Source organism: Dasypus novemcinctus, chromosome 19, assembly GCF_030445035.2.
Source record: "Dasypus novemcinctus isolate mDasNov1 chromosome 19, mDasNov1.1.hap2, whole genome shotgun sequence".
In the NCBI taxonomy this organism is placed as follows: domain Eukaryota; kingdom Metazoa; phylum Chordata; class Mammalia; order Cingulata; family Dasypodidae; genus Dasypus; species Dasypus novemcinctus.
Window position 1 is genome coordinate 82,600,698 of NC_080691.1, and position 17,464 is coordinate 82,618,161.

Below are 17,464 nucleotides of genomic sequence, written 5' to 3' on the forward strand. Positions count from 1 at the left end.
CCCACGCTGCAGAGCCGAGGCTGACCTGACCCTGTGCTTCTAAACACAAGCCTTCCAGAAACTGGAGCCCCGGCCCCACGCGGCTGCGCGAGTGACGACACCACCCAGTGGGGAGAGGACGCAGGCCATGGGACAGAGTCCCAGCAAGGAAACACAGCAGGGGCGGATGGCACTGGGAGGGATGGAGGTGGGGGCGGCAGTGGGCCACGTCCCGAGTCAGCGCACGCCCGCCCCCGCGGGGGGAGCCGGCGCCCCTCGGTGGTCCCCTGCCCTGAGCCCGGCCCGGCGGGCGCGGAGCGTTACCTGCGGGAGCCAGGGCCAGGCCCCTGCTGGCGGCGCTGCTCCCGGCGCCGTGGGGGTTAGCACCAATCTGCTTTTCAAGTGTCGACAAGGGGTCTCGGCTCTGTGGCACGGGACTGGGGGTGCTCCTCTGCCAAAAGAACAGGACGTGGCGGGTCAGGCCCAGGCAGGGGCGCCGGGAGGGGGGCTCGGGGCAGAGCCACGGGGGGGCAGGGGCCTGAGGGAGGGAGGGCCGGCAAGCGGCCGCCCGCGTGCGGGAGGGAGGTGTGCCAGGGCCTCCCCGCCGCCCGCCCGCCCACGCCACCTTTACCAGAAACACCTGAGGTCGGCTCGGCAGAGCGGCAGCACCCCAGCGGCAGGAGGCCGAGCCGCCACGGCTCGCGGCTGGGAGGGAGGACTCCCCTCTCGCGCCAGCTGGGCGCCGCCAGGCGCGGCCGGGACTCACCGCCCGCTCGGCGCGGCTGGGCAGCACCACGCTGGCCAGGGGGATGCTGACCGGGAGCTTGTTGGGCTGCACGGTGCTCAGCGGGATGCTGACGGGCAGGCTGGTGATGGGCTCGCCGCCGCCGCCGTACGGGCGCTCCCGCAGCGCCTGCGACCACACTCGCCGTCACCGCTGCGGCCACCACCCCACGCGGGCCCAGAGCGCCCTCAGCGTCCGCCGCCCGCCCCGCACGGGCCCTGGAGCGCTCTAGGCGCCCGCCGCCCGCCCCGCAAGGGCCCCGGAGCGCCCTCAGCGCCTGCCGCCCACCTCGCGCTTGGCCCCAGGCACCCTCAGCGCCCACCACCCACCCCGCACGGACCCCTGAGCGCCCTCAGCGCCTGCCGCCTGCCCCATGGCGCCCCTCAGGAGGCGTCCACCGAGCACAGCCTTGCACGGGGCCACACCCCGACTCGGGGAGCCGCACGTGGCAGGGAGCTCCTCCCCTGGGAGCCCGCCCAGCACGCCTCGGGTGCTGCGGGGAGACAGGGCTGCGAGGGCGGCGGGTGTCGCGGGCAGCCCGTGCGCCTCCTCCCGCAGGCGGCCCCTCTGACTGCCGCCTGACTGCAGCACCCTCAAAGCCGGAGGGCCTCACCTTCTCGCTGCCCTTCTCTCCTGGCACCTGGAAGGCCGCGGGGGACGAGGGCCGCAGGTCCTGAGGGCTCAGCTTCAGGCCGTGGGCAATGCTGGCGCTCTGGCACGGGAGGCCATGCTCCTTGGCGTGCTCGGCCCTGGAACGAGCATGTCTGGTCAGCCCCGGGCGCCCCGTGCCCGGCAGGCCCGTGTCCAGGGCTACCGGCCCGGCCTGGCGCTCCCTGAGCCCCGGGCGCCCCAGCCGGCCCTCACCGCGGGAGCAGCTCGCCGGGGGCGGCCTTCCCGCCGGCCGCGTGGTCCTGGCCCAGGTGCCTCCTGAGCACGATCTTGGCCGGGGAGAGTCGGGTGTAGTCGGGCAGGGACAGGCCGGACACCTTGTCGGGCCTGGGGCGGCTGCCGTGGCTGGGGGTGCAGGGGACGACGTCGGGGCCCAGTGGGGAGGCCAGGTGCTGGGGCGTGCTCAGTCTGGGCGGGGGCCTGCCGGGCGCCCCGCAGAGCTCGTAGGCCGTGGCGTGGCCGTTCATGGACAGCTCAGGGCTGAGGCTGCTGAAGGGGGGCAGCGCGGCCTTGGCGCAGTCCAGCTCCGGGTGGGCGCGGCCTGGCTCGGCCTCCGGCTCGCGGCCCAGGGCGCTCCTCGCGCGCAGGTGCGTGGACATGCCGTCGTCGGGCGGCACGCAGGACTTGAGCTGCAGGAGCTCCTGCTGCCGCTGGCTCTTCTCGAGCTCCACGATGCTGATCTGCGGGCGGGAGGGGCTTCAGGAGCGGCTTCAGGGGGCTGCCCGGGGCCCCCCGCCCCCCATGGGCCGGGCGGGGGGCTGGCGCGTGCGCGGGGAGGCCGCTGTGAGGGGTGGATGCGCCGGCCTGAACACACGCTCCCCCCAGAGCCAGCCGAGAGGGACCCCAGGACGATCCCGTGTCCCCAACAACAGGTTTGTGCACAGCGGCTGTCAGGGGTCGTGGAAGGCTAAGGCCAGCTGGAAGGAACCGTCCCTTTCTCTCGTCTGTCCCCAGCCCGGTCCTTAGAAGGAACGCACGTCATTTCTTCAACACGTAGGAGCAGAGTAGGACAGAGAGAGCCGAGACTCAGACGCCTTCCCTCACGAGGGCGTCCCTTCCGGGTGGCTCGTGAGAACGAGGCCCGGCGAGGGCGGAGGAGGAGGAAGCGGGTCTCTCTAGGAGGCTCGCTGCTGGGCGGCTGCTGGGGAGGCCACGGCCATGCAAGGCGCCGGCAGGGGCGCGGGGGGCACAGCAGGGCTCCCGCCACTCTGGGAAGCGGCCGGCGGCTTGGGACGGACCGCGAGTGCTTGGCACCTCCGGCCCAGCAAGCCCAGCTGGAGGAATGTACCTTGAAGTACATTTCCCAGCGCACCCCTAAAATGAGTCTCCTGTCAAATAAATTCCCCTCTGTGATTTCTTTTTTTAAACCAAATCATCTAGAAAAACCTTAAGATCCAAAAGCAGAATTCTCAAGATACACCGTGGGACCGCGTTGAAGAAATGACCTGCGCACCGAGGCCGGCCCACGAGGGCTGCGCAGCGCGCGTGCCAGCGGCATGAGGCCGCTGTCGCCTCCCTGTGCTTGCGGAGGTGGCGAGCGCCCCGGCCGACACTGGAGACGGCGCTTTCTCACTCGCTCGCTAGTGACTGCCTTTACCAACCCCGTACTCTCAGCTAAAACAAGGAAATGTCTTTTCAATTCTCCTCGGCAACTGTGTCGAGGGTGATTTCAGAGGCAGCGCGGAGTGGACCCAAGGGCCGGGCCCAGCGAGCCCGGGGGTGACAGGGCCGCTGGCGGTCAGGAGAGGCGGCTCGGCGGGGGCCGGGGTAGATGGCCAGGCCATTCCTGCCCACAGCCCCTGCCCGCAGGCCCCACCAGCTTGTCGGCCCGAGCACCAGCTACACCCGCACCACGCCCGGCGCCCGCCTGCCCGCCCTGCCCGTGCCCACCTGCAGCTCCAGGCAGTGCCGCTGCTTCTCCGAGATCTGGCTCTTCAAGGCCTGCTTCTCCTTCACCAGGTTCTCCAGGGACAGAGTGGCCCAGTCCAGCTTCAGCTCCTCACACCGCGCCCTGAGCTGCCGGGGCGGGGCGGCGCAGCCGCGCTGAGCGAGTGCCCTCCACTGGGCTCTCCCTCTGCGCGGAGGACGCCGAACCCCCTGGCCTCCCCTGGGAGGGACCGCCCGGGGCACCTCTGTCAGGGGCCCATGTGCTCACGGCACTCTCTGGGAGGCCAGGCTAGAAACGACTGGGGAGACACATCTCTGCCCCCCCTGGAGCCAGGTAAGGGAGGCCCGAGCACCTGAGGGCCCTGGAGCCAGGTAAGGGAGGCCTGAGCACTGGGGCCCGAGCACTGCGGGCCCAAGCAGGGCCTTGTGTCATCTCTGTCTGGGGCCTGGTCCTGGCTGACGGGGGACCAGGCAGCACGGGCTCAGGCCCCTGGCCTCACGATGCCGCGCGCCTGTGGTGACCGGGCACGGCCCGAGAGGCTGGGGCGGGAGCTCACCAGCTGCAGGCTCCGGGCACGGAGCTCGCGGGTGTCCTTCTCGAGCTGCTCTGCCTGCTCCCGCAGCCGCTGGTTGTGGGCGGAGATGGCCGTCTGCGCTTGGAGCAGGTCGCCGTAGGTCAGGGCCTTCACGCCCAGCTGCGGAGGGCACGGGCATGGCAGGGGGTGGCCCACAGCGGCCAGGCCTGCCCCGAGGGGCCCCGGCGCCCCAAGCCCGACAGGCACTGAAGACTGTGGGGGATCAGGGCCGCAACGGGGTGGGAGAGGGGGCTGGCAAGGACCGGGAGCCCCCGAGAGGGGAGCGAGCGCAGGGCCAGGGCCCCGCTGGGCGCAGAGGCGCAGCCCCAACCAGGCCCCCGCCCCCGGGTCCTACCTCGTCCAGCTTCTGCTGGAAGAGCCTCCTGACTTCCTCCCGCTGGGCCTGGCAGTGGCTGGAGAGCTGCTGTGCCGTGCCGCGCAGCTGGGCGTTCTTCTCCTGCAGGGCGGGGCGGGCCGGGTGAGCGTGGGGCCGCGGCAGCTCTGCTGAGGGCCCCACGAGGATGGGGGCGCTGGCCAGGAGGCGCTCTCGGGCCAGAGGCGTGGGGAAACCGCCACGTGGCTGTGCTGCTGCCCGTGGGCCCAGAGCGCAGAGACTCTCAGCCCTTGCCGAGCCACGTGGGGCCCGCATACCGGGAAAACCCGATGACTCCCCGTCGCAGGGAACCCCAGAAGCGTCAGTGTTCCAGGAGGCCCAGGCGGGCAGCCCCCTGGGGAGGCTGTGATGGGGATGCGATGGAGGCAAGAGGGGCCCGCGCCAACAGCCCGCGGGGACCCGGGGACCCCAGACCACAGCGGGACACGGGCTGTGGCCGGGTGTAGGCCCAGGTCAGGCCACGTCCCGTGACCGGGATGAAAGCTCTGTGCTGGAGGAACGCCCCGCGAGGCCGGGGGCGGGTGGCCGGGCGGCGGCTCACCTTCTCCTGGTCCAGCAGCTGCTGCAGGTTCGCCTTGTACTGAGGGGTCTTGGTGTACGCCAGGAACTGCAAGTACTGCACCCTGAAGGACTCTGTCGGGACAGGGCGGGCGCTGGGCGAGGGGCCAGGGCGTGGCCGGCAGGCTACGGTGGGGCGGGGGCGCGTGGGGGCGGGGCGGGCCGCCGAGGGCGGGGCTCACCTAGCAGCTTCTGCAGGGCCGGCGGGGTGGGCGCCGCCAGCAGGCGGTTGGACGACTGCCGCTGCACGGCGGGAGGTAGCGGGTACAACGGGCTCTGAGGGGAGCTGCACGCACCTGCGCGGAGGGGCACGGCGGTCAGCGGCGCCGGGGGGCACCTGCAGCCCGCAGCCAGGCCTAGGCCGGTCCTGGGGCCCATGGGGTCCGCCCTGCAAGGCGGCACTGTGGCACGGGAGCAAGACAGCAGCTGCGGGCCAGGCCATTCAGCTCGCACTCAAGGGGCTCGTCACGGGCTGGACCGCAGAAGCCCACCGGGGCATTAAGATACCGAGACCCTCAGCGGCCCAGAGGCCGGGGGGAGGCGGAAGAGGCTGTGGTGGCCCATCCCGGAACCCTCCGAACTGGACCCCACCCACCAGGTGCGCCCAGGGCCCGGGTCCCCCATCAGGCATGCCCAGGGCCCAGCCCCCACTGGGCGTGCTCAGTGCCCGGCCCCCCACCGGGCACGCCCGGGCCCTCACCCTGAGGCGAGGACGCCGCCGTCGGGGACGCCGTCTGGGCGTGCAGCAGATCCAGTGCAGTTTGGCTCTTCTTGGGCTTGCGCTCGGGGTTCGCAGTGCTCATCTTCTTGGGGCGCCCGCGCTTTCGGCCGGCCAGCTTGCGGCCCTTCTTGCTCAGCTTCTTCCTGCGCGCCTTGCAGGGGGAGGGCCTCTTCACGGCGGCGGCCCCAGCCTTGTCCTCCTCGGCACCGGAGTCCTGCAGGCACGGGGCAGCCCAGAGCAGGGGCCTGTGACGGGCGCCGCGGGGCGCGCTGCCCGCCCCCAATCCCCCGCGCCTCGGCCCAGTGCGCTCACCACGGGGGCATCCGCGGGCACGGCCGCCTTGCCCTCCTGGGCCTTGGTCGGCGTGGCCGTGGTGCTTTTGCTCTCGCGCTGCTGCCGGCGCCTAGCTGCCTCTTGTTCCTCCTGGAAGGGAAGCAGGCAGAGCCAAGGGGGAAACTGAGGCACAGGGCAGCCAGTGCACTGCCCCTCGCCCAGGCCGGGAGCAAACAGCATGCCCCGACTCGCGAACTGTGAAGAGGCAAGCCATGACGATGAGAGAAGAGAGACTGTGAAGAGACGCGGGCACAGGCCAACGCCATCACGTCGTGCACCCTACGTTATTCGCGAACGCGCTGCGGCACCCCCAGGCGGCTACGTTTTCTACATGGAGCTGTGACATTGTTTCAGATGAGCGTTAACTGTAAACACCCACGGGAAGGGAAGCCTGGGAAAGCGCCAGCCAGGCAGGGTGCTCCGAGCTAAGCCCTGACGCCTCTGATGCGCAGGAGCGAGACGCTGCCCCACCCGCACTGGGCCGGCCCAGCCAGAGACCCGGGCAGCGGGCAGAGGCTTCCCGGCCCTGACGCTGCTTCAGCCCCCCAGAAGGGAAGAACACCGGGTTCTCGGCTCTGGAGGCAGAGGAGCAGGGAACTGTGAGCCCAGAGGAAGCAGCACCTCTTCCCCGTCCTACAAGAGGAGCCCAAAGGAAGCAGGTATCGGGTAAGCCAAGGACGGACCAACGGAACTCAGGCTGCCTCTCTCTTGAAGGTGCCAAGTCACCAGGGGTGGCGTGGCTGTCCCCAACGGGGGGCCTGCCTGTGCCAGGGGTGGTGTGCCTGCACCCAGAGGGCCATGCCTGTGCCCACGGGGGCCTGCCTGCACCAAGGGGGCCGTGCCTGCACCTGGGGGGCCGTGCCTGCACCTGGGGGGCCGTGCCTGCACCCGGGGGGATGTGCCTGCACCCGGGGTGGGGGGTGTGCCTGCACCCGGGGGGGCCATGCCTGCACCCAGAGGGGATATGCCTGTACCTGGGGGGCCGTGCCTGCACCCGGGGGGGGCCGTGCCTGCACCTGGAGGCCCGTGCGTGCACCTGGGGGGCTGTGCCTGGACCCGGGGGGGTTGTGCCTGCACCTGGAGGGTTGTGTCTGTGCCCAGGCGGCCATGTCTGTGCCCAGGCGGCCGGGCCTGTGCCCGGGGGGGCCATGCCTGCACCTGGGGGGCCATGCCTGCGCCTGGGGGGCCGTGCCTGTGCCCAGGGGGGCCGTGCGTGCACCCGGGTGGCCATGCCTACACCTGGAGGGCCGTGCCTGTGCCTGGGGAGGCAGAACCTTCCAGACCCCAGGAAAAGCTCGCCCTCAGGCGGACTCCAAGGGGCGCCAGGGGTCCAGCGGTGACGCAGTGGCAGCCCCTTGGCTCTCTGCGCTTTGAGTATTTCCACCGTGTTACGAGAGACTCTCTCCTCGGGACCCTGCCCGGCTTGACCACAAAGCACCGAAGTTACCAAAGATAAAAAGCAAAACAACACAAAAGCCTCGCCCACCACCCTGCTCCCCCACCCAAAAGGCGGGTAGTGTTGGCAGGGGCTCCACCGAGCCCGTCAGGGAGAACAGGAGCCTGAGGCGCAGGCAGGGTACCAGCCCCCCTTGGCACAGCCACGCAGTCAAATCAGGAAAAAAGCAAACTTACCCTGAGTTTTGGGTTTTTCAGACTAGAAAAATAGTTTTCAAGCTGGAAACGAGGGAAGGAAAAGGAAGAACAGCATTAGCAACCACCCCCCGCAGCCCGCAGCCCAGCAGGGAGGAGCCTCCCGCGCCCCCACACCGCCGAGGGCGGCCCGGGCCGGAGGCCAAGCGCCGCGAGAGGGACGCGCTCTGCGGCCGGCTGCCGGGCGAGGCTGAGCTGGGGGCTCCTGCCACGTGCAGGGCGACCTGAAGCGCGGCCCGGGTGACGGCGGCCGGCCCCACTTACGCCAGAGCGCCCCAGGGCCGGCCCGCGTCCAGCATCTGACGGGCAGTGGGCACATGGGGAGACGTGGCCACGGGCGGCGAGGCCCTCCTCTCCAGTGGCGCGAGTGCCCAGCAGGGCAGGACGCGCAAGGCGCCACGGCCGAGGACGGGACTGCGCTGGCCGCGCCCAGGGAAGCCCAGGGACAGCGCCGGCGGGCAGGGCAGGGCAGGCGCGGCCGTGACAGGGCAGGTGCGGCCGTGCAGAGCCCGCGTGCGCCCCCTGGAGGAGGTGGGGCTCGGCACAGCCGAGCCCCGGGCAGCGACCCCCAGGCCAGCGCCTGCCGACTCCGGGCCTAGCCACCGGGCCGCTCGGGGACAGCGACGGGGAAGGCCGCGCATTCCGGCAGGCCCGTGGGGGCGGCAGGGGCGCAGAGCGGGGCGCCGGGGGAGGCCCTGAGGGGCCAGGCGGGCTACTCACTATGGTCCGGTCGATAGTGTGCAGGTAGTAGGAGACCGGCTTCCCTGTCCACGAGACGGAGCCCTTCAGGGGTGACAGCTCCACGACTCGCATGATGGTGCCGATATCTGCGCACAACAAGCCGCATGTCAGTCGCGCCCAGCCCAGCACCCAGCAGGCCCTGGCCTCCACCTTCCAGGGAGGCCCGGTGGACAGAAGCCCAGACTTCCGAGAACGCCCGCCCAGCCTTGCAAGCCGGGGAGGCCCGTGCGGCCCGTGACACGCCGGTGGGGGCAGCGCCTGACCCAGGGGTCCCACCGAGGCAGAGCTCCAGTTACTCTGGACGTGACCAGCAAGCCCCTGGACTGTGGCCGCAAGGGCACAAGCCCCCGAGCAGGACGCAACACCGAGGCTGCAGCCCCATGGCGGCACGCTGCCCTGGACGCAGGCCACCCGCGCGTGCAAGACCCCTCCCCGCGGGCTGCTGCGCCCAGTCCCTTCTGCGGTCACGCCGGCCGCCCCGGCTCAGGCCATCGAACACGATGCCGAGGACGTCTCCGCAAGCAGCGCAGTTCTGCTCTCCGTCAACCGCTCTGGAAGCAGGGGCTCTCCACGGGGCAGGGGAGGCTACCCAGGGGACAGCGGGGACGTTTGCAGTTGTCACAGCTGGGGAGGGGAGCTGCTGGCCTCGAGTGGGGGGAACCCAGGGAGGCTGACCACACCCCACCGTGCCTGGGATGACCCATCCCAGAGAACGCCCGGCCCCAACGTCCGCCGTGCCCAGGCTGCCAAATGCCACTCAACGGACACTGCAGGCTTAGGATCACATTCATCTTTCAGCAACGGTCAAGCTCCTTACCACTCAAGTTTCTACTGTTTATTCTGAAGTTTAGAGGTGCAAAGGGTTTCGAGGACACGATTCTGCCACCTGAAACACAAACAGCTGATTACACCTGTCCGTCGGGACAATGCGGACGCGCGACAACAGGACATGGACTCGGCGCGAGGAGGGGAGGCCACAAAGCACGAGAAGAGCTCGCGCCATCCAGAGCAGGACTGCACCTTCAACCCGTGCCCACCAGGACCTTCCCTTTAAAAAACGTCCTCGCATTCCCGCCGCACACCCCGGCCCTGACCTCTGACCCCAGGCCCTCCCCCAGCCCCCACCGCTCTGCGCGGCCCAGCGGGGCTCGAGGAGACGGGACGTCCACAGGTGGAGGGCGGCCGAGGACATGGGCAGCGCAAGGCTGCTGCGCCTCGGGGGTGCTGCGGGCTTGGCTGATCGGGGTTTTCTTTACAACCCGCCGCGAGGACAGCCGGGGAAGGGTGCCCTCACGTTCAGCGCAGCCCGAAGGTGGCGGGAGCGCCTCCTCCCCCTCTCTACCTGCAGGTCCCCCAGGGTCAAAGCCAAAACAGAGCATGAGTGGCTAAGAAAAGCCGGTCCTGAAAGCGCACACAGACGGGCACGGGAAACAGGCGTTTCCAGAGACTCCTAATGCGGCCCCAGCGAAGGTGCTGGCGCGGTAAACTCAGAGGATGGGCAGAGCGGGCCACGACCCCCAGCACACGCCGCAGGCCACCTGCCGGCGGGAACGTCAGTGTCCAGGCAGGCACCGTTTCACATGTGGTACCAAGAGGGCAGCGCCAAAGCACAGCGCCAGCAAGACGACAACCAGGTTCCAAGAGCCAGGAGGACGATCGGAAATGTCACCCGGAAACGTCCAAGGGAACCCATTTAAACGCACGCCCCCGACACCCTCCCGTTCGACACACACCCACACCCACACACGGGCGCCCCTGGCGCAGTGGGTAGCGCCCGCGGCTCGCTGCTACTACCACCCTAAACGCGGAGCGGCGCAAGGCGCTGACGGGGTGTCCACAGGGGCCCTGGGCTCCCACCGACTGTCCTGCACACCGACAACCTCCTCTGAGGACAGGGCCCCGAGGCCAGGCCCGCCTCCCCTCGGCCAGTGCGGGGAAGCAGGGCCTCGGAGGCCTTCAGAGCTGCGGAGAACGAGCCGTGGGCCGGGGGCGCCCCAAGACCTGCTAACCCTGGACCTCAGAAACCACTAAGACAACCCTGAGAGTGGCCAGCGCCCCGGGGCCCTACTGGGGCCGCCGGAGGACCCTGGAGAGGCGCGCGACGCCTGCGCACACTGCCCGCAGCTACGTCCCCGCCGCCCCGCCTGCCCTGTCCCGGGGTGGGCTGCCCACGACCGCAGTGGCCACAGTCCATGCGGCGAGAAGCTGGGGGCTCGGCCGCTTCGCTGGCAGACAAGAACCCTGCGGCGTCCACGCCGAAGGCCCCAGGCGAGCGCGGGTGTGGGGGTCTCGGCAGCCAGCAGGAGGCGGATCTCGAGGGGCTGCGTTTTTGCACTCAAGATGAAACCTCGGCTCCAGGAAAGGCGGCGGGGGGTGTGGCCGTGGCGTCCTCAGTCCTCGGTCCTGGGCCCAGCGTCCTGAGCGTCTGCTCACACACAGCTCCCGACGTTGCTCCCAGAGAGAACCACGCGGCGCGAGGCTGATGCCCCCGTCCAGGGAGGCACAGCGGCAGGAGCAGGGCAGGGCCTCCCGCCCGCGGGCCGCGGAGGGGTCGTGCCAGGCTGGTGTGGGCGCTGCGGGGAGGCACGTGCACGGTCGATGCTCCCTGCCCGCGCCTCCCGTCACTGAATCTCAGGAAATGAGGTGAGGAGAGCAGGAAGGGAGAAGGGCGGACAGGACTTTGCCCGCCGTGGCCTCTTCGTTCCAGACCACCCTGCGCAAAAACGGCCTCCTAGCACCTCGCCATGCCTGGGGCACGGGCTCCGGGAAGCTGGCGCTGGCCACGCTGATAGGGTTGGCCCCTCCTGGCTCGCCGTGCTCAGGAAGGCCCGTCTCCGAGTTCTTCCCTTTCCCAGGACCCTGTCGTCAGCGTGATGGAGGGCGGGATCCTCTGGCACCAGCTCAGGATTGGAGTCCACGTAGGCCCAGCTAACTATTTAGAAGGTTCTAGAACTGGGTATCAGACTGACGTCCATATACACGAGGACGCCCCAGCACAAGGAAGGCAGAGCAGACGCTTGGCGCTTGCTGTCTGGCCTGAGGAGGGGCGGCCTGGTTTTGGGCACAGAGGCACTTGGCTCCTGGGGTGCTGAGCAAGCACACCGTCGAGGGCGCCCCTTCCTCCCCCTTCGCTCCCTCCGCCCTCCCCGCCTGCCAGCCTCTTTCTTTTTTTCCTTCCTGTGGTTTACAGAGCAATTGTACATAAAACAGGATTCCCACCCCACCCCACTCCCCGTCATTAACACTTGCACTGCAGGGTGCCTTTGTTAGGGCTGACCATGGCCACTTCTGCCACAGCTACCAGCCATCGGCCACGGCTAGCGACAGCCACTCTGCCACCGCTACCAGCCATCGGCCACGGCTAATGACAGCCACTCTGCCACCGCTACCAGCCATCGGCCACGGCTAATGACAGCCGCTCTGCCACCGCTACCAGCCATCGGCCACGGCTAACGACAGCCACTTCTGCCGCTACCAGCCATCGGCCACAGCTAACGACAGCCACTCTGCCACCGCTACCAGCCATCGGCCACGGCTAACGACAGCCACTTCTGCCACTGCTACCAGCCATCGGCCATGGCTAACGACAGCCACTTCTGCCACTGCTACCAGCCATCGGCCACAGCTAACGACAGCACTCTGCCACCGCTACCAGCCATCAGCCACGGCTAACGACAGCCACTCTGCCACCACTACCAGCCATCGGCCACAGCTAACGACAGCTGCTTCTGCCACCGCTACCAGCCATCAGCCACGGCTAGTGACAGCCACTTCTGCCACTGCTATCAGCCATCAGCGACGGTTTAACCTGATAACAGCTGCTTCTACAACTGCTACCAGCCATCGACCATGATTTAACTTGACAACGGCCATTTCTACAGCTTCTATCAGCTCTCAGCCACAGCTAACCTGATGATGGCCACTTCTACAACTGCCACCAGCCATCAGTCACGTCTAACTCGACAACGGCCACTTGTACAGCAGCCATCGGCCACGTCTAACTTGACGGCCGTTTCTACAACTGCCAGCAGCCATCAGCTGTGTTTTAGCCTGGGGTTCGCTGTGTAGAGCAACTCCATGGATTCTTCTTTAGGCTTTCTTTCTCTTCGTGTACACTGCCTGGCGTTTCCCCCCGGTTGCCGCCTTCAGCTCTGCACTCGCTGCTGCCAGCCTCCCTCTCCTCCTTCCTCCTTTCTCCCTTCTTCCCCTCCCTCCCTCACCCCTCCTCCCTCCCCAGGGGCCACCTCGCTGCCTCCTGCGCTAGACTCCAAGTGGCCCCAGCTGAACCGAGCGAGGGCACACGCGCCACAGGGTCAGAGATGCCAAGGGCGTCCGCGGACACCATGCTCAGGACCCCACATGGCCCAGGGCTGGACGCTAAAGGCACGGGTGTGTCCAAGGCCAGAGGGCCCAGCGAGGCCCAGGTGGCCGAGGAGGACGGAGGCACCTCCGGGAAGACAGAGGCTCGGTAGGCACGGCCAGTGCCCCTGCACGCTCAGGGCAGATGCCAAGAGCAGAGCTCAGGCTCCACGGAGACGCGACGCAGTCCCAAGGCAGAGGCTGCACCAGCACCGCACACAGGCCCTGCTGGACACTAAGCCCCCGGGCAAACACACTGGGCACCCCCGGCTGCTGCGGGACGAGCTGCCCTGACGCTGTGGGGGGATCTCGGCCGGCAAGTCGGAGGCTCAGCCACAACCCAGAGCGCTCCAGACAGAACCCGAACAGGGGCTCCTGCTGGGGACCGGGCAGGGGGCAGGCGGGCTGGGGGCAGGTGGGGGCAGCCCCAATGCCGGAGTCACACGGGAAGGCCCAGGGAGGGCGGCAACGGGGCCGCCCAACTGCCCCGGTGACCAGACACGCTGGGTTAGGGTGCCAGGCAAAGCGGGGCGCCTGGCAGAACTAGGCTTCAGCGGAACATGAGTAACTGTTCACCGTAAACCGGGACATTCTGATATTCCCCGTTCTCAAGTCCATGTTTAGCCTGCAGCCTGTACTTGAATGTGCTGAATCTGTCCTGCCCGCAAGTCCCCGGCCAGGAGGCCTCGGTCAACAGGTGTGAAGATGGCAGGTGACAACGCGGGGCGGGCAACTGGAAGCCGGCCAAGGGGCCTGGCTTGGGCGATGCCCAGGCTCCTGGCCTCGGGGTGCCAGGCTGGGCAGCCTCAGGGGACGGCGAACACCCCGCTAAGCAACACTGGCTCCCAGGGAGCTCTGCGAGCTGCGGTCCAGGTGAGCGGGACCCGGGCTGCACTCGGCGCTGTGGGCTGCTTGGGGAGCTGGGCAGCTCCCCGCGTGGGGGCGGGCAGGGGATACCGTACCTTCCTTCATGTTGGCAAATCGCTCCTTCAGCTGGTGATCCACCTCAGGACCAAAGGCAAAGTTATTCACAAATATAACACTGCAAAACAATGTTCCAGTGAGGACCTCGGAGGCTGCACCGCGCAGAGACCCGCCCCCGCCGCCCGAGCACCCTGCTGGCAGCAGCCCCCGCCACCCACACACCCCACTGGCAGCAGCCCCTGCGGCCACCGCCCACCCTGTCCCGCAGCCCTCGGCCCACACCGCCCCGGAGAGCAGAGGGTCCCAGGGCAGCGGAGGCCAGGCCCCAGTCCTCCCCGCCTCCCGCAGCCCTCGGCCCGCACCGCCCTGGAGAGCAGGGGCCCCGGGGCACCAGCGGCCACGCCGTGACTCCTCCCCGCTTCCTGAACCAGGCTCGCTTCTGGCCCCTGCCTGCCCCTCGGTCCTCGCGCTTGCCAGCTGGTCCCCAATCTGGGTGCTGAGTTCCCAGGAGCATGCCCGGGGGAGTTCACGTGGGGAGGGCACCAGGAGGGCAGGGGGGCGCCTGGCGCTGACCCCGGGCTGAGCACGAGGACCTGCTCCCTGCCCGCCGGCAGCCCTGCGCACGAGCCATGCCCGCAGCCCCTCAGTGCGCACTTGGCAGGGAAAGCTCGTGGAGCGCACTGGGGAGGCTCGTGGAGCCTCATCGCCGGCTCTTCCACCAGGGTGGATGCCCGAGGGGCCACTGATGCTGTGCAGCTGCCCGTGAAGCCACGGAACCGGGAGCTCCGTCCTGAGGAGGTGCTCGTCCTGCCTCGTGGCTCATGAGCTGGGGCCTGGTCTGCAGGAGCGCGTTGTGGGGTGCTCACGAGAGCCTCCTCCCACCGTGAGCTCCGGAACCCCAGCCACCTGCCCACGCCAATGCTCCTCCTCACTCAGGACCTCAGGGACACACTCTCTGACAGGAAGCTCTAGAAACTTCCACGCAGCTGGTCAACCTGAAGACCCGATGGTGGGACAGACCTTCCCACCTTCCGTTTGGGTGGTTCCTCTCTCCTGCCTCAACTGCCCCCAGGTTACGACACCTTGAACAGCAGTGGGGGCTGCAGGGGACGGGTCACGTGCCCTCTGGGGCGTGATGCGCGGCGGCAAGCCCGTGTCAGCCCCGAGCTGCCGGCTCGGACCCCTAACCAACTTCATGGCTGGGGAGGGGGCCTCAGCCCGCACGGGTAGAGAACCGCCGAGCACCTGAGGGGACGGGCAGAGGAGCCGGGACAAAGGCTGCTCAAGACCCGGCGGCGTGAGGGACACCCAGGGAAGCAAGCCCTCGTCCTCCCCTCCCGTGAAACGCCGCAGCCGAAGGTGGCCGAGGCGAAGCTCGGGGCATCAGCGGGCACCATCCAAGGGGCACCAAGACGCGTGGCTGCCGGGCCCCTCGGTGCTCCCACGGGCGCCCACAGACCGCCTCTGCCAGGGTCTGCGCTGACCCTCTGGGCTGGCCGGGGAGGCAGCAGAGAGAGGTGTGCTCCCGGCCAGGAGAGGCTCGGAACCGCGTGGGGGGGCGGCTCAGCAACGCCTGCCTCCCGAAGTACCCCAGAACCCCCGCCCCAGGCCTCAGGCGCGAGGGAACGAGGACACGAGCCAGCGAGGCAGGCAGCGCCCAAGGCCCGAGCCTGAGCGGCTGGAGGGGAGGGAGCGGCCCATCTCGGGGCGCCCACCAGCAACCCTGAAACTAAGGGAGGCCGCTGACGGCTCCTGGGCGGGTCCCAGGAGGAGGCCTCTGGCCCGGCGCCCCCGGCCGGCGCGTGCGGGGTGCACCAGTGGCTGCGGAGGTCCCAGGGACAGGACGCTGGGGGCCAGCTTCTCTCAAGAGGAGGCAGGGCGCCTGCCCTGCGGGGACAGCGGGCAGAGAAAGCCCTTTCTAAAAGGGAATCCCGTCTCCTGTCCCTACAGGACCGGCGGCGGGGGGGCAGCGCAGCGACGTGCACCAGCGGGACGTGGAGAGGGTGTGGGCAGGCGTGGGACACACGGGCGCCAGCGGCCCAGCGGACACCATCCCCTGGAAGGACGGGAGAGGGGCCGGCCCAGCGGGGAGGCTCTGAGACCCCTGGCTCGTCCACCGACAGCCACGCTGCTGGCCTGTCGTGGCGCCGTGTGGCCGACACCGCCCACAGGCAGCCATGGCGCGGGACGGGGGCCCAGGACCCCGCAGACGCCCTGCTGCGAGGCCCGACGCAGGGCTGGGGGCAGGTGCCGGGGCGGAAGGCGGCCGGCGGAGGGAGCAGGGCTGAGCTCCGAGGCTAACCAGCCCGGGCTTGGCGGCGCAGCACGCGAGGCTCCAGGCGGGGCCAAGAAGGGCCAAGCGAGGGCTGCCCGCACGCCCTGACGGAACTACCAACCAGCAGCTCCAGTGAGCAAAGACCCCCGGACTGGTCCAGGGAGGGCGCCAGGCCCCGGAGCAGAGGGACCCAGGGCCGGCGGGGCCCACCCAGGGCATGGCCGGCCACAGGCCCACAGGCACACTGGGCGGCGCTTCGCGCCCTCCTGCTCCCCGGCTGCACCGTCAGCAGGGAACGAGCCCCGTGCAGGTGGCCGGGCAGAGGAAGGACACGCCCTGCCCTCGCTCCCCGCGCTCCACAGGGCAGAGGGCAGGCCTGAGGCAGAGCAGGGCCCTGCAGCCCCCCGTCCCGGGGTCCCACAGGCTCCTGCCCCAACCCCCGCCGCCCTGGGGTCCCCGGCCCCCCCAGCCCAGCGCCGTCCTGCGGGCATGAGGACACGGCGCCCCTCCCGAGCGCTGGACTCACGTGCACTCCCAGGGCCGCCGCCCGGCTGTACCTTGTGTTCGCAATCCGCTCCCTCCACTCCTCCGAGAGGAAATCGCCGCGCTCCAGCTGGCAAGAAGCAAAGGGGACGTTTACTCTCAGGGCCGCGCTCGGCCCGCGCCCCAGCCTGCCCCGCCGAGAGAAGATGAATGAGCGGGGCCACCCAGGGGGACGAGCATCGAGGGACGGCGTGTGACAACGCGGGGCTGTGCAAGGAGAATGAGCATCAAGGGACAACGTGTGACAACGCAGGGAGGACGAGGGTTGAGGGACGGCGTGTGGCGACATGGGCTGAGCAGGGAGGATGAGAGTCGAGGGACGGCGTGTGACAACACAGGGCCGCCCGGGAGGATGAGCATCGAGGGACAGCGTGCGACGGCGGAGCACTGCGCAGAGAGAACGATCGTCAAGGGATGACACGCGATGGCGCAGGGCCGCCCCGGAGAAGGAGCGTCGAGGGATGGCGTGGGGCTGCGCAGGGAGGACGAGCGTTGAGGTACAGCATGGGATGGCAGCAAGACGCGCCATCGGCCTGCACCTCAGCAGCCACACGCACGACGCCGTTTCTCAAGGTACAGGCGGGGAGCCCCGCGCCCACCAGGACTGGCAGGGGTGCTCCGAGGCGCCGTCCGTGCCCCCCGCAAGGGCCCTGCCCCCGGCACCAGGCAGGGCCAAGGCAGGGAAGGGCGGCCAAGGCCGCAACCCAGGTCAGGGCTGAGGTCGGGGGTGCGTACCGAGGGGTCTCCCACATGCCTGCAGGGCTGTGCGGGGTCCTGCGTGGGAGCTGCTCTCACGCCGAGGCACCTGTGCTGGCAGCTGACAGCCTCGCGCCTCTGCCCCGCGCCACGTGTGGACACACGGATGCCCCTTACCCGGTGCAGCCAAGGCAGCGAGGCGCAGCACACCGGGAGCCTGGCTCTATCGTCTCCACAAGACCTCCCAACCGGGGACGCGGACGGACGCGCCACTGCTCACGGGGGCATCGCGCACAGGCGTCAAAGGGCAGGGGCATCCCAAGGGCCCGCCACGCGGCGAGCAGAGGAACGCAAAGCGGGGTAACAAGGCGGCACG

At 69.5% G+C, this 17,464-nt stretch overlaps 1 protein-coding gene across 8 annotated transcripts in view; it reads right to left on the minus strand.

Moving 5' to 3' along the window:
* DOT1L (DOT1 like histone lysine methyltransferase) overlaps positions 1–17,464 on the minus strand; it is a 79,885-nt gene that overhangs the window by 27,553 nt on the left and 34,868 nt on the right. For 5 of the 8 annotated variants that reach the window (XM_071210009.1, XM_058282139.1, XM_058282136.1 and 2 more), the window contains 16 exons: positions 16,376–16,462; positions 13,613–13,692; positions 9,109–9,177; positions 8,271–8,377; positions 7,533–7,574; positions 5,880–5,990; positions 5,547–5,781; positions 5,029–5,142; positions 4,830–4,921; positions 4,250–4,351; positions 3,877–4,014; positions 3,323–3,448; positions 1,628–2,112; positions 1,377–1,512; positions 746–892; positions 304–430 (listed from right to left, as the gene is read on the minus strand). In XM_071210009.1, coding sequence (XP_071066110.1) covers positions 304–430; positions 746–892; positions 1,377–1,512; positions 1,628–2,112; positions 3,323–3,448; positions 3,877–4,014; positions 4,250–4,351; positions 4,830–4,921; positions 5,029–5,142; positions 5,547–5,781; positions 5,880–5,990; positions 7,533–7,574; positions 8,271–8,377; positions 9,109–9,177; positions 13,613–13,692; positions 16,376–16,462 — 2,198 coding nt within the window. The remainder of the gene's footprint in view (positions 1–303; positions 431–745; positions 893–1,376; positions 1,513–1,627; positions 2,113–3,322; positions 3,449–3,876; positions 4,015–4,249; positions 4,352–4,829; positions 4,922–5,028; positions 5,143–5,546; positions 5,782–5,879; positions 5,991–7,532; positions 7,575–8,270; positions 8,378–9,108; positions 9,178–13,612; positions 13,693–16,375; positions 16,463–17,464) is intronic. The other 3 variants (XM_058282137.1, XM_058282140.2, XM_058282141.2) reach the window with 2 other exon arrangements.